The following is a 17,173-nucleotide window of genomic DNA, read 5'->3' on the forward strand; positions in this document are numbered from 1 at the left end:
GATGCACACAACAAAACGTGTTTGTCGTAAAGATTTCGTTAATCAAAGTTTTTTCGTTAATTGAACTGAGAATCCTTATGGGAGCTAATTTGTTAACCGAGGGACCACTGTATAATCATTTACATCAATTAATGGGCAAAATTTTATTTTAACTACCATAAGTATTTGGATGCTTAGATTCGACATAAGCTATACTGTATTGGGTAAATTTTAAGTTTTGGTCATCCCTGTACTTAGACATGCAGACTATTTTTTTTCTAATGGTTTGCAATGTGTTACGAACGATTTAGACTTTCAATTCTATCGCAAATCACAAGTTTTGAGTTACACCCCCCCGCCCTCACCGATACTGTATATGTTAAGCTAACCTTATAACTCATCATACCCTAACCTAACATATGACCTGTATTTTCTTATGCAGTCGAAAAATGGTTTGCGACAGAAATCCCGTAGAGATAATGTCTTATTGTGTAAAGTATTTAATCCCATAGTTAGAATCTTAAGGTTCCCCAGATGACCAAAACCAAAATAATACCAATATTGTTTGGAATGCTTACACTATGAAATTTGTAGTAGGGGCAGCTAATATCCATTGAATTAGTTAATGTGATTAGTAATACTTATATATTAAATATAGCAATACTGTGTTGCCCAGTAAAGCACAGTTAATTATCTAATAATATTTATTTACAGAGCCGATCAGTCGAGAAGGTTGGACAACTACTTCCAGGGTTCATCAAGGCAGACGAAAGAAATTTACCAAAAGTAGATGTCTTTATGATTGTAGAGTATTATCAAGAACTCCGCCATCCAGCTTTGAAGCATGTTATATTACATCTGTCATCTGATCATCTCAAGTCCATTTCCTGGCCATGGTCGTTCCTAGTCCTTCCACAACATAAAATATAGACATCTGTGACGAAAACTTACATTTTCCAGACATGAAAGAGAACTGTGACGAAAACTTCCATGTTGGAATTATTGATCTTTTGCATAATTTTTGCACCTAGCAAGTAAATACACACGATGATACTTGAGTAACTTACTTTAACCTAAAAATAAGGTATGCCTGTGTAATAAAGTTATGCTACACTTGTACACTTGAACCCGTCTTCTATCTTGTTATGCGTGTATATACTGTACATATGTTTCTTATCATTGGGTTTTGTTTTGTTTGGGGTTATATTATATTAGTAATTTTCATTGTTCCCTTCACTTACTAGAATATTCTTTTGTTCTCTTCCAGGTGACATACTACCCTTGGTCAGTTATATGAACAATAAAGCCTAGAAAAAGGTCAACTCTAGTCTTCTTTCACCACAGCCTGTTTATATCAACTTAATACTCACATCAAAATGATCTTCACAACAGTAGATGTAGGGAAGTGCCGTCGAGCAGCAAGCCACCATCTCTTTCCTATCTTCTTATCTTTCGGTACTGTAATGAATATTTTGCCTGGTGAGGATTTGTCGGTACTCTTGCACATTGGCACGAAGCACCAACGACTCTTCGTCCTTTCATTGAACATTGCGTATGGCCACAAGTCCTGTATTTGCTGGTAACACATACACCATAGATGGCTGCCTCGAGGCTCCCGCTCTGCTGCTCGCACTGGTCAGTGACGTCACAACCAATGACAGAGCTTTTCGTAGTCACGTGACTTTTTAACAACTTTAACCCTTATTTGTTTACACTTTTTGACCTAATTTATTTAAAAATATCATTACCATGGTGAATTTAATAATTTTCTTTACCTATTGACCTGCCAGAAAAACGGCAAATGAAATTCAACACCAGCAAGTGCAGCGTACTTAATATTGGACGAACAAATACTGTCAATGTATACAGCCTGAACAACATCAAACTAGAGAAGTCAACTTGTGAAAGAGACTTTGGGGGTACTCGTAAACCCGGACCTTCGGCCTAGAAAACAGTGCGTTAATGTTCAAAATAAGGCACAGAGTATTAGGGTTTATATCTCGAAGTGTAAGTCATATGAGTGCGGAGGTTATATTGCAATTACGTTTTGCGCTAGTCCGCCCACACCTCGATTATGCTGTTCAGTTCTCCAGTGCCCTTATTATAGAATGGAAATCAGATCACTGGAGTCGGTGCAGCGAAGAATGACGAAAATTATTCCGGGACTTAGAAACCTTCCATATCAAGATAGATTAAAGAAACTAAACTTGCATTCAAAAGAAAGACGAAGAGTGCGGGGAGATGTGATAGAAGTATTCAAGTGGGTGAAAGGAATCAATAAAGGGGATATAGCTAAAGTTCTTATAATATCCGAGCAGGATAGGACACGGAGCAACGGATTTAAGTTGGATAAGTTTAGGATTAGGAGGGAGATAGGAAGGAACTGGTTCACAAATAGGGTGGTAGATTAGTGGAACAAGCTTAGCAAGATTGTAGTAAGTGCTGGGATGTTGGAAAGTTTTAAAAGGAAGCTAGATAGATTCATGGATGATAGAGAGTGGTAGTAACTCTCGACAGGAGCTGCCATGCACAGGCCAACCGGCCTATTGCAGACTCCTTATTTTCTTATGCTCTTGTGAAAAAATTCCGACCGTCAACTCGTCCATTACTGCTTCTGACTGTACCTAAAATTTCTAATTTCCTTCGAGGAAAAGATGATGAAGCCTTGATTCTATATGAAGGTCAAGTTGGAGATACAAGTCTAAGTGATTAAACATCTACTTTAACTCTCAAGTCTGTTCCACAAATCCAAATTCAGAAGTATAGTTGCCTGCACTTATACCTAATACAGCACAGTGGTTGGCACATTTTTTTAAATGTGACAACTCTGTGGAATTCTGTTCTAACATCCTTAGTCTGGACATAATTACGACGTTCCTAAAACATGCCAGCCACTGTACCGGGTATAAGGGTAATTTAAATTTTTTTTCTCTCCACAATTACTGTTCTTCTTACCTAAACTTCTCTTTTCCCTGATAGAACTGTGAGAGAGTGGCAGCATTGATGGACCAGTCTATTGGGTCATAGTCTTTACTGGCCAGTTGACGCTGAAGGGTCGAGTGACAGTACCAGGCAGACTTGTCAGGAGCACCAAGATGACCGTACACCTGAAGATGATGCCCTAAATACTAGAATCCTACTTTTACTGTTAACTGCATCTTAAATCTATTGTTTTATATTTAAAGCCCAAACTACATTTTGTAAAAGAGAATACCACTACGTATTTGTTAACAAGTAAATACTTACTAAACTAAACTAAAATTCAGTCTAAACAAAGTAAAGTAAGCATCTTATATAAGCTTCAGATATTATACAAAGTTTACATTAAAAAAATTCTAGTAAAGGAAACAGTTAGCAGTAGTGGCCTCATAGTTGGCTTATTAACACTCTTGGGTTTAATTGTTCTACAGAAAGACGCTCGTGGTCTGGCCGATCACTAACCTCACCACACGAGAGATAAATATACATAAGAGTCACAGCAAGCTGGCTATTTGAGATAAAAAGGTGGTGTTTGTTGCATTATCATTGTACATAAATTATCTACGAACAGTTTTACATGTTTATAAGTTTAAGCTTAATGAAAACTTTATACATCACTTTTTACCTTCGTTATTTAAGGTGATTGCAATATGAACTTTAGTCCATTGTAAAGTGTACATACTGTAATTAGCAAAAAATCATTAATGGAGAAAAGTTGTGAAAAAATTATTATTTTGCGAGGCAATAATGGTGTAATTGTGCGTTCTCATGAGCACGCCCAGCTCAAGTACAGATTATATATTTGTCGCATTAGCATTGTAAATACTGTACACTGTACATTATCTACAAATAGTTTTATACAGCATAGGTAATCACAATAAAATGATTAAATCTACACATAAGTGAGAGTATAACACGAATTGTAGCGCATGGCTGCCACTCAAGCTCCCAAAAGCGAATATTCCTCACTCAAAAGTTTCTAAATTGCATTTACATAAATTAAACATACAGTAATGTGCTTATAAATTCTTCTTATTTTCTAAATTCACATAAAATAATAATCACTTAGTGATGTTCTTCCCCCCTCCAGCCCTTTCCCCTCCTCCTCTATGCCCCACAGTGCTGTACTTAGCCTGAACAAGGTGACTGAGTCTAGTTTTAGTGGGCGTACGAGTAGCGTATACTTGTGAGGGAGATGAGCGGTCACGAGGTAAGCCATGCTGTGATGGCTGAGATGCCACATGTGCAACACCTTTTTTTTATTTTTCCTTCCAGCCACAACAACAAGCTGGGCAGTTCCTTTTGCACTAGGACTGATTTTTTGAGGGCCAGGGACACTGGGAGAGGCCTCAAGAGGCACCACACTATCACCATGTGGTACAATCTCCCTGTACATTTTACCTTTTCCCCACCCCTCCACCTTCACCAGCAACATGAGGCATAGTTCAAAACTATAATACAGTAATACTTATCCAAAAATGTGGGTCAAAGTTATGCCCTGTGCTGCTGAACCACAAAGGGTGACTGGTGTGGTCACTCGTGTAACCTGAGAGGCAGTCTACATACAGTAGGTGCCAGATCACACCGACGTTGCCAAATGTGCATCTTGCGTATCTAGCATTCATAAGCAAAAAAAATTATTTTATTATAATTTTTTTTAACTCATATGCAAATTTGCATATGAAAACCCTAAAGCGATAATTTAGATAATACAGAACGCAAATTTGCATACGAAAACCTCAAGAGTGTTAAAAGCAGACCATTCTATCACATTCAGGTCCACTTGTTAATACAGTATAACCCATCTTATAACAGAAAGCCATCTTGATGAACAAAAAGTGTTCCATAATCACAAGTTAGGTTGGTTAGTAAAACCATACAAAATTAGAAGCATTCACAGATAAATACTAAACTATACTTTACTTACAAAATCTAGAGGAACAACCCTTGTTACTGACCTGAGCAAGGTAGTAGAAAGTAAGTGTGTGTAATTTCTCCAGTGCATCAATACCACTAGTGTCATCGCAGCTACTGTCTTTTTCACTATTAGTAGAAAATAAACTATAGATAGTTCGTGGAGGTGTAGTACTCTGCTTTTGGTACTCTTCATAGAGCATATTGGCTCGATCAAGATGACGCTTGGCGGTGGTATAGAGAGCACGGTTTGACCACAGGATGCCAAGCTGGTTGTGACAACTTATGGCGAGGCCAACGGTAGCAGGGGCTATGGCAGTGAGGCTGATGGGAGCTGTCTCACTGGTGTCCGGCAGAAGGTTCTCCTCGACACCACGGAGAGCGGCTGCGGCCACCTCGGCTTCTCCAACGGTAAGAGAGGAAACACCGGATGAAATACCTCCTTCGTCACCAATAATGATTAATGCTTTGTTCAGATGCTCTTCACCGGTGGAAAATTCCTCCGTCTCAACTGCAATGACTCCTAAGTGATATACTACAGCAGCCATTCGGGCTCTAGTTAAACCCACACCATCCACGCCTTCCTCACTAAACGCACCCTCTCCATCATCCACATCATCTTCATCTAATTGTTTACTGAGCCGTGATTTTAGTTCCTCAAATATTTCTCTTGCAGCGTACTTAGATTTATAAGGTTCACTATCAGGGTCATGGTGACTTTCCTCCTGGAACAGTTGCCAGGCTTTTTGGTACTGGTCCTCCAGAGATGCCATCTGGCGGAATACGAAACACGCTTCACACAGCGGCAATCTGAAAAAAGAGCCCAGGTACTTTTCTGATAATCAAATGATGTGTAAAAATTTGTTTCATAAGCAATGCAATAGAAAGAGAAATAATTAGTATGATAAATAATGTAAAAAGAAATGGAGAATCATTACAGCAAACAACCACATAAGTTTAAATAATGTGAGGATAATTTTCTAAATTCTGGATTTTGTTTTGTTTTTTACTGATACTGTATTATTAAACTGTACAAAGAGTAAACAGGGCAGAAATATTAAGAAGTATTACAGCAGTGTATAACATCAAGTTGGGACATATAGTGAAGTGAAAAACTCATGCTCCATAATATATAAAGCACAACACTATTATCTTCTACATAAAACTGACACACCTTCTGTGATACACATGACCTGTAATGCTTTGTTCACAGGAAGTTTTTGCATTAAAATTTTGCCTTGATAATAAGGAGTTGCTAAAAATTCATAAACCAAGCATAAAAACACAGTGCCATGACCAACACTCACTACACATCACCCACACATAAGGAGAGGAATCACATGTGAATAACACAAAAATGAGAGAAGCAGATCTTGAAGTACGTGAAACTTTCTCTAAAGCATAACCGGTTTTGACTGTGATTGATACCATCTGCCCGACCCAAGACCAAGTTTGGAGTTATTATCAATGAAAATAGGGGGAAAAAAAAGATGGTTAAGGTAATAAAGGAAAATGGGAATTGTACCTACATTTGTATGACCATTAATAAACCACTAACATAAAACTTACTGAGAATGTACTCTATATTGTTGGCTGTTTACTTCTACATTCAATACTATACTACAATTTTTTTTATATACCTGCATTAATTAATGATGCTCAAGTATACTTTTCTACATTCTCAAAACCTTACTGAGTGCTTTAACTTCCTGTATTGTTGTATAATTTGTAGGTTACCATTGCATTATTACCTCATCTCAACCAAGAACTTCATTCTCAAGGAAGTACAGCACAGTGTGTCTCACAGATCGCACACCATAGAAATAGTAATGTCTTCTTTTTGTCAGGTGAGGGCATCATAATGAATCAACAAAGATGGCAGAGAAAATTAACAGTAGAGGAGACAGTCGGTTTAATATTCATGTATGGAAAGCTAGATGCGACAACATACCCATCAGTTATAAAAGAATTCAATCGATAACTCTCAGGCATGTAAGTGTTGCCAATTACAATCCTCTTACCTCAAAAAGAAAAAATTTCTTTGGTGCACATCCTATGAGACACTAGGTACAAGAGGAAACAACAACTATGGGCTGCAAGTTAAACTCATCACAATTAAAGCTGTATATAAATTGAGGCAAGAGTCACTCGAACCTTAAATTGGATTTCCTCTCTAAGAATGAATCTAGATGTGACTGATTTCCAATGACAGCAAAATCATAAGGTAACATCTGCCATGATAATGATGCCACAGACAGACTCAAGCATCTGGGCTGGTGGAAAGATTGATAATGGTGATACCGTTTTGATGAAGGGCAAATGCACATTTCTATGACCCACTCATTTATATACAGATCCTATGAGACAACTAGTCAAAACTTGGTTTTGGGGCAGATAATTGGCTTCGTTTACAGACAGAACTGTTGCCAACAAGAAAACAAACAGGTAAAATTACAGTCCATAAAGAGAAACAACCAACATGAATGTGAATATAAAGAGAAAGCATATAAGAAAAAGTTAGTCTATACTGTACATGGGAAAGGAATTTACTGTATATATAAAATCTGGTGAGTGAACTTGTAGAAGGGAAGCTACATAAGGCATCATGTAGAAAAGAACACTCATGACAAAAATAAAATACATAAATAAGAACTACTGTATGTGGGAATTAAATACGTAAGAAAACAGATAGTACACAGTATATGAATAGAATAGGCAGAGAGAAACTTCAAGAGGGATGATGGGAACTTAAAAGGATATATAAGGAGAGGAGAAGAGTTTTGTTTTGCTTCAATTCATTGCAGTATCAAGCATTGGTTCTGGAAGGCCAAATTGGTGATGAGAAGATATACTGTACTGTGCAGTATATCAAATTTTTGACCCCAGATGCAATTGAGCAATTCTCTGATGATTCCAAATCCTTGCAGGTCAGGCTCACCATAATACTGTATTGTAATTGGATTATTGCCTAAATGTTCTGGCAACAATATTTTAAAGTAAAGAATAATTTGAACGTGTAAGAGGTGAGTTACGAAAGGTTCAGCAACCCACAATGGATTGAAAGTACCAAGTTATGGATTGCGTCATCATTCAATAGACAGCGTATTTCTCCAAGACACACTCACTGTTCTTTTGGTCATTCTCAGTATCCCTTAGCACACTGATAATACACTGACACACCCAAGCCACATGATGGCAAATGCCCAACTCTTGGTGCAGTAAGCTACAACCTTGTACCTATGAGACAAGCTGTGATTTGTTGTGCCCAGAAAAGCCGAGGTACCTCGAATATATCAGCTCTGCACTTATTCCTTTGCCGGTGTTAGAGGTCAGTTACTGCTTTGCTGACATGCAGGGGACTGTCTCACTGAAACTTGAAAATATCACATGAATATAAATTTTATGACAACTATTCTCTGAAGTACTTTTGAGTTCTGTTTACGGCACATGAGTGTAATGTCCCACCAGCTTTGTGCTCCGAAGCATTCCAGTTGTAACAACTTGATCCACAGTGGCTGTGATGGATAATAGTAACTCTAAAGCCTCTAAGGACATTAAGATAAAACCATACTTATTTTGTTGTTTCATGAGGTGATTAAATATTGTATATGGTAAACCTAATGATATAAATATAAAATGACAACACTACAAACTTTTGTCTTTGCAATGAGGGAATAATTTATCCCATTACATCTGTTATATTTAAACTGTAGAACAAGTTATTTACTTATTCACACAACTGGAGAATTTGTATGATGTAGTCCCTCAGAAGCATTACTAACACAAGTTTATACATATACTGTACGGTGTATGTGATTTATTTCCTTTAACCACCAGTCATCATTTGTAGTGTACTGCACACAATATTTCAATCACTTGAGTCAGAACACATACACAAGCACATCACTGACACACACACACTAACACATACAATAATTGACCTTTTACACTAAAGGACACACAGACATGTAAACAGATACAGTATACATTTTTCACACACATCAATGCAACCAACATCCTCTGGTGGGTCAAAATGCAAGTTCCAGGTGATACCCACACACCTAATAACTGGTAACAGTCACATCTTGTAAGAGGAAGCGTCATTAAGTTAGAGGTTACATTTACTGAGTGGCTGAGTGGATATTGCTTGAGATTGGCATATTGCAGTATTGGGTTCAATCTTCAATATGGGATGTTAGTTGCATACACACATTATTAAACACTAATTGGAGCATGAACACATATTCTGCTGAGGATATTACTGGAGTATGTAGATATATTACTGTGTACACTGCAGGGGTACATACAGACAGATCAAATAGTACACTGTATGAGGAATTGAGGATATACAATACAGACAGATCACCGAGTATGGTATACAGCTGGAGCATACAGTATACAGATACAAACCTCAGTGTATCGTTAAAGTAAGCATAGTATGGTATATAAAGATTCCTGGAATAACACTAAGCTTGAGTTAAGTACTGTACTGTACCTATATAATAATAAATAATGGTCGCTCCTCATGTTCGAGGATGGCCGGCCCAAGGGCCACCTTGGCGTGAATTTGTTCAAGGTGTAGAGGCTGTTGCCAACACAACAACGACATCCCAAGTCAATGAGTTGCATGACTGGACAACTTTCCAACTGCACTGGCTAACCATTACCCCAGAACATGATCCACAAATCGATTAACATCCAGGTTCCCAATTACTGCTGGGTAGAGAGACAAATGATGTAAAGAAACTTGCCCACAGTTTCACCCTGCTCAGGGTCTCTGGTCAGTGCCTACCACTGTATTGTACTATATGTATACAGTAAACCCTTGTTATTCGTGGTTTCGACTACTCGCAGTAAGCAGATGGTGTCTAGCTTACAAGCCTCTCCCGCAGCGCAACAAGTCACCCCCATACGCCAGCAGCATCTCCTCTCCCTTGTTTGCACTCAACCACTGCCTGCAACACAGCACCTCGTGTTGTACTCAAAAGTTTAGTGATTCTGTGTGAAATGGCCCCAAAAGACTGCCTAGTGTCAGTGCTAGTGATGCTAGTGGAGTGAAATGTAAAAGGCAGAAGTCAGTGATGACCCTGACAAAGAAGGTTGAATTATTAAGTTAAAGGAGGGGATGTGTGCTGCCATGGCTGGTTGGTAAGTAGTATTGGTGACTTAAGTTTTTCATACACAGTATAGGTATACAGTAGTGCACTAAGGTAGTATAAGTTGCTATTCATGGTTTTGCCTACTCGTGCCATTCCTTGGAGCCTAACCCCCACGAATAACAAGGGTTTACTTTACAGTATGACCTACATAAAGCCCTCGACCCTACAATATCAGTCTTTCACATCCAATAATTTAAGAATCTATAGAAACCATATTTTAGGGATCTATTTATACTTTAATTTTAAGAGATCACAAAACCATAATTGCAGTTGATACACAGCAGTAAACAATATGATCATTTACCAACCCATCTGGAGACAGTAATAGTGAATATCCAACATAAGGTATGAACTAAACTTCCACACACCAACAACAAATAATTATAAAAAGTATTAACTATTTCACGACTGTTACTAAGTGAAAAATTAATAGCTATCCAATAGTACTATGTACAGCAGATTAAGCATCTGTCCGTCCAACCTATTTCTTGCCAAAACCCTACTCAGTATAGCGACCAGTAAGGTTTTGCTGCTTTTAACCGTTAACCGGCTCCTTGGGATTTCCTACTTTGTCCCCATATGTACAAAAATGGAATACAAGAAACATAAAACCCCCATTGACGATGGATGATGGCAGCCATTTAAGGGTTAATATATGGAAAACAGTGTGAGTTGTATCTCTCCTCCATCAAAACTCACCACATCTTGCTGATACACTGTGGTTATCACCAAACCCTTGACAAGGACCCAAACAAAAATCAAAGTCTTAGTCTACTCATGTCATCCTTTCTATCTGCCTATGTTTCACTGCCATACAATATCACACTTCTACGCCAGCTGCATACTTTCTTCCTTTCACTCGGAGGAAAGGTCCTCTCCTTACCTTCTACACTATAAAGGCAGCAACTTCCTCCAGTCACTTCTGACTTTCACAACCAGGCAGGCTTCAGAACTCCCACCTTAACCCTTTTGCCACGTTTCACGCACTTGCCATTTCATTCTGGCTACAAACAGACACTTTTATCAGCTTAGGGTGACCTCCCGCAGCAAAAGGGTTAAAACCTATCTCGATTAACCCTTTCGCTGCGTTTCACGCACTTGCCATTTCATTTTGGCTACCGCCAGACAATTTTATTCGGCTTAGGGTGACCTCCCATGGCAAAATGGTTAACAGAATTTATCAAGAGTCCAGTAAATGGCTGACTGCAGGATGCTGCCAACTAGAATTTTCTGTATGTGGACATAACCAAGTGCCCGCACCAAGGCTGGAGAAACTCGACATTAGAGATATGTCATTGGACTGTATTGATGAGTTCTGTTACCTGGGTTCAAAATTAAGAGTGAATCTTGATCCTAACCTGAGTCTGACACTGTTTAACACTAAATTTTTTCTTGCCCTTAAAGTTCTGTCCACTTATGCTCAGGCACAAAACACTACCAGACAATGTTAACGCACAAATAAAGGTTCTTCTCACCAACATATATATTATCGACACCACTTGCAACAAAAAAATAAATGTTACAAAAACATTATATTCTTGGTCACAGCACAACCATTTGAAAGGCCTATAACTGGTAAAGTCAGCCATCTCAGATTTAACAATTAATATCACCCCATTTTTCATATGATATAACAAACAGGATTATTCAGTATATACTGTACATAAAAAATAAATAAATACTCTTTTTTTTCTCTCTCTTCAATTTGTCCAAGTCAGCCCTTGCAACAGAAACCATTTTGGGGATGTAACGTTCTGCAAACTCTTCAATTCTAAGAAAATATTACAGAAAGAACTGTTACACCGTTCTTTCAGACACTATGAACTTATCAACCTCAACTAACCTAACCAAAAGTACAGTACCTTAAAATCATCATTAACCCTAAGCCCCGTAGGGTGTCGCTGGCAGTACCCCCCCCCCCCCACGCGGGGTAAATCAAGAAAAATCAAAACCTTTTCAAAAATAATTTTTAACCTTTTTAAATGATAAAACAATATAAAATAAGTAATAAAAATTATATATTGACCCTCTAAATACTTCCCTGGCAGTGCTGAGGGAGGGATATAAGGGGACAGTGTTCTTTTGACAGCTAAGCTCATGGTCACCTATGCACTTACCAGCTATTTTTAGCTTGCCTTTGTGTCCGAGATGGCCAGTAATGCATATATTTACTGATCATAATACGTATTTGCTAAAAATAATTCATTTAGAGTATTAATTTGCATTATTTTTCATAAAAAGTGCTTGGCAACACACACTCAGTCAGTTGCCAGGCTCTCTTTGTGTTTGGCAGAGCAAGTAATGAATAAAATAATAATAATTACACAAATAAATACATTTATAACATAATCATAGCATTACTTTCCAGTAATACTACACTACAATACAACTACACTACTTTTAGCAATATTCCTTTGATACAACATGATAAAATGGACAAACAATGAATATGAAACAAACAAAAGTAAGTAATTACGTTCAGGAAGCTTCCCTGTGGCCGAGCGTGTGTGGCGTGACAGGCAAATAGTCACACTGGAACCTGATAACTCACGCTGGGCTTTAAAACAGTGGTGGAAAAAGGCCCGCATTTTGGTACGTCACCCGGGGCGAGCTAGTCGGGCGACTTAATACGTCACCCGGGGTGTAAGGGTTAAGATCAGGTTTATGTGATTTGCTTTACAAGAGAAAATTAATGGTTTCTCAGCTCTGTATATGATACTAGTCCATCACTGGCTATTTTGCAAACCTTTACCATAAACAGCTCTTTTTCTTATTTATTCAGGTGATATAACAATGTATCAATTATGAAAGAGACAATCTTCTTTATGTGTGTTGGCAATTTTTCTCCTCTACCCTCGTACAGTACTTATAATTAAGTTACCGGTAGGTAAATTCAACATTCCATTGCCTCACTTAAACTGGTTAAAGTTAAAATTAACCACTAAACAAGATTAATTAATAATTCCACATATCAATATTACTTGTGATGACATCTCCATAGCAACCAATCTGTGGAGTTCAATCTTTTGATAAGAAATGAGGCAAAAAAATATTATAAACTTTACTCAAAATCCTGAAGCAAAGAATATTAAATAAAATCAATTCATCATCCAATTAATTAAAATAAATTCAGTATAATGTTATGACAAACAAAAAACAACCAGAGGTAAAATGGACTAGATGTTTAGTCAAATGGCCCATGACCTAACAGGCCACATCTGAACCTAACCATTATTACTGGAGTCTAATAGGACTATGCCTCATTAGGGCTCAAACCCCATTGGGACTGAGCAAAAACCCTAGGTTGGGTACCATCAAGGCTGGGACCAATATGACCTACATTCAGCCGTTAAAATAAACAAAAATCCAGTACAGTAGTTCCTCACAGTAAATGAAGACAGAGAAAGTGTATCTGAGAGGACTGTATGTTCTAGTGTTCAAAAAATTGCAACAGGAAGGTATGAGTGTCCTTCAGATAAACGTGTCACAGAGGCAATGTTATAATCTGGTGAAGGTCAAACCACATTATATTCTACTAACATTACGTGTCAAGAGGATGACAATTATTTGAAAAGCATATGGCACTGACAACTGTAAGGCAACAAATAAGATAAATTTTAAGCAATGAAAATTAAATGTAAAAATAGGGAATATGATGTAAAGGACACAGAACACAAAACAATAAAGTTACACGATATCTTCACACATTATTATGTACTGTAATGTAGTTTAAATTTATAATCAACCAGTATTTTATGTTAAACAACATACTGTACAGTATTCATTTCTGGTTACAAGATAAACTTTTATTATTCTAACATAAACTATCCAACCTTCAAACTAACAGAAAACCCAAACTACATCTTAAAACCCAGGTTAGGATTAATCCTATTTGTTTCACGTCATTAGCTGTCTGAATGGTAAACTTACCTCACTGTTGCCAATAAAGCATCTGATCCCATGAGGATTAAACACAAGTCTTGCAACTTGAGATTAATTTTTGAGGCATTACTGTTGTCCATGCCATAAGTTAAATACAGATTACTGTTTTTTTTACTTGAACTGTCAATCAAGTTTTACCGTTTTCAGTACAATTTACTGTACTTAGGTTCTTATGTTTCTTGATATAAATTGTCTGGAACTTGGATTTAAATAATTCCCTTTAATGATAATTTTCATTCAATATTTAGTAAGACATGAACTGTACATCAAATCACCTCCATTATAAACTGCAAACAATTTTCAGGTTCTTAGCCTAATCTCATGTAAGACCTAAAGTGTTACCCTTTGCTTTCATGGTGGCTTGGTCTTGGTTTTTACCTGCTGAAATCAGAGTACTGTACTGTACTATAATGGCATAGTATATTAATTGCAAAGATAAAATTCCTAAGATTCCCGTGTTGTCCGGAGCAAAATAATACCATAAAAAAACAATACGACAATGCACTGAACCAAATAAAACCAGACCTAACCAACCAAAGAAACCTACCCAACTTTATCTAACTTCCTAGTTGAGGGACTCTGTCTCCTGGACCTCCTGCCATATTAAATAGAAAGTACTTGCTCTGATATTTTGTACAGTATCAATGAACGTAACTTTCTTGAAGCAGCACGGTGTAATTTTATGGGGTATTTTGTGGACATGAGAGTATGCTTAGACTGAGCATAAACAAAGAACAAACAACAAGAAGCGCTGACAACATCAGATTTGGAATATTTACGGCAGATAATTAATTATTTCTTCGCGTACAAAGCACAAAAGAGACACCATTTTAGTGTCAGAGCATCATTTTTTTTAACTGTATTTTACCCCGAAATTTCCCTCTTCCTCCATACCTTGTCCACTACAGATAATTTATGATCATAGATAGAAAAAAATACTTATAATAAAAAGAAAAACCTATCGTATCATTTTTATTACTTGCTATCATACAAAGAACATCTGTGGGAAAAATGAACAAAATCAAACAATTCCTTTTGGTGTTATACATCTGCTCCACTATATAACCATTTCTTATTGGGTATTTGTTTAATAAATGTTCATTCACAGAGATCTTATATTTTGGAAGAGGCTATTGAGTCAGGTCACCTGGTAAAATTGCCTACAGTTATATCCAGCAAGGTTGATTATTTTTATCAGATACATCTAGCCTAACCTTAAGTCAGGTTAGACCAGGAAGTGACCCGACATGCCTCAAAGACAGGTAAAAGATTGACACTCACCTACATGTGTGTGTCAACCAGATGAACCGTAGTGACTATTGAACCGGGTCGGACGGTAAAATTCCACAAGTTCCTACTGGTGATAACCGTCTCCTCCACCTTTACCATTTTCCTTAAAGTGGCTCATTCCCATCAGTCTATCATCTAAAGTATTTCCACACAATTATCATAATAACCTTCAAAACTATTTACAAAAATCAGAAAGGTAACTGATTATTTGTTTTGATTTAACAGAGCTGGACTCACCCGGAGGACAAAAATTGGGTATTATTACAGTTTCAGCCCTAACTCGGTTAGAGCAATTTTGTGGGGGGGGGATAACTCCGTAACCACTCATTTGCGATGGAAATGAAGGTAAAATACATATGAATTTGGGAAAAACAAAAATTTAATGTCAAACAATTAATTGAGGCTGAAACAGCAAATTCACCATCTTATACTGTATTATGATATGTGAGTTATGTTGGGTTGGGTTAACTGCCTATTAGCTTCCGTTTTTGCTCTCCCCAACCCAAAAATGCCGATTTCCCACGGATCCCCCAAGATTGTTAGAAGGGATGGGAGGAAGGGGAGGGGGGGACGGTAAAGGTTTATGAAAGCGCTACCACCAGAAAGAAATGTGTGAATTGAGTTTAAATTTTTTTCTATACACTATTAGCATGATGTTAAACACAGAAATGGAAACGACAATGCATAAAACCTAGTAGAACCTGACCTAACAAACCCAACCTATTAGGTCAGGTTCTATGCATTATTGTGTTCATTTGTGTTAATATTATGCTAATAGCGTGTAAAAAATATTTAAACCAATGAAAGTAAGCAAAAGAACCATGGAAACCCTACCTAACAATTGTCACGAGACTGGAAAGACATACTGGTCAACCCCTAGGGACTCATGTCCTAAAGTAAAAATTTACCCAAATTCGTTTGAAACTCATCAAATATCATCGGAAAAACATATTTTGGTAATTATATAAGACTAACCTGCGAGCGAAATAGATTGAAACCAATTATAAAAACGCCGGAATTTCTTTGTTATATTATAGTGGACGCTGTTGTAGTTTGTGGAAATGTTAATTATTTTAAAATAAACCTATAACATTTGTGGTATGAATAACAGACCAGACCTGACCTAACCTAACTAAACCTAACTTACCTAACTTAGTATATTATGCAAAACAACTTACTCTGATATGGTAAAATTTGAGGCATTTCTGACGGAGTGATAGGCCACACCGGCACTATGCAGCCCCGTCTATATATTAACCCATGTTTTAATATCAAACAAAGACCGGTGCATAAGCAAAATTTACCAAAAATTGGCCTGTACACTAACCAGCAGTTCACACACAAGCACTGGCCCAAACAATATCATGAAGACTAAGGGTAACATTTTTGTCTTCTATCATTTAATCCAACATTTACCTACAGTATCCCCACAAAAGTTTACGGTCGCCATTTAACTATGAACCTTTAAAAAACTAAATAATAACCCAAGAACCATCCACGGTACATATATATATTTGAATTTTATTAAGATATTATATTCTATTCTTAAATTAATTACAATAATAGGAAGGAGTAGTTAGTCTTACCCTCTCCCACAAGCCAGTTTGTTTACGTTGAATTTCCTATGACCACCGACAGATGGCGGGTCGGGTGGGACTGTAACTTATTTGCCGAGAAAACTTTAACATATAATTTACATCTATAATTTAATTTTATAATAAACTTAACTTACTACATCAAAATAACACATAATTTATCATTATATTTTTAAATATTACTTTCATTCTCAATCATAGTAGTAGATCACTTTCGATTCGGTATCTTTTATACGTTACACAGGAAACGTCAATATACTCATTCTTAAGTATAAAAGGTGACAAATCGATGCGTAAGTCGGGTTTTTATCATTT

The 17,173-nt window shown here is 37.1% G+C and overlaps 1 protein-coding gene across 3 annotated transcripts in view; it reads right to left on the minus strand.

The window, feature by feature from the left end:
* Positions 1-16,913, minus strand: part of LOC121876669 (KIF-binding protein-like) — a 32,855-nt gene extending 15,942 nt beyond the window's left edge. For 2 of the 3 annotated variants that reach the window (XM_042382009.1, XM_042382010.1), the window contains exons 1-4: positions 16,850-16,913; positions 8,110-8,245; positions 4,917-5,682; positions 2,935-3,086 (exon numbers count right to left, since the gene is read on the minus strand). In XM_042382009.1, the coding sequence (XP_042237943.1) occupies positions 2,935-3,086; positions 4,917-5,645 (881 nt within the window). In that variant the 5' untranslated portion in view covers positions 5,646-5,682; positions 8,110-8,245; positions 16,850-16,913. The remainder of the gene's footprint in view (positions 1-2,934; positions 3,087-4,916; positions 5,683-8,109; positions 8,246-16,849) is intronic. The other variant, XM_042382008.1, reaches the window with a different exon arrangement.
* Between the last annotated feature and the right edge of the window lie 260 nt (positions 16,914-17,173).

The sequence above is a fragment of the Homarus americanus genome, unplaced genomic scaffold, assembly GCF_018991925.1.
Source record: "Homarus americanus isolate GMGI-L3 unplaced genomic scaffold, GMGI_Hamer_2.0 scaffold28, whole genome shotgun sequence".
NCBI classification, from domain to species: domain Eukaryota; kingdom Metazoa; phylum Arthropoda; class Malacostraca; order Decapoda; family Nephropidae; genus Homarus; species Homarus americanus.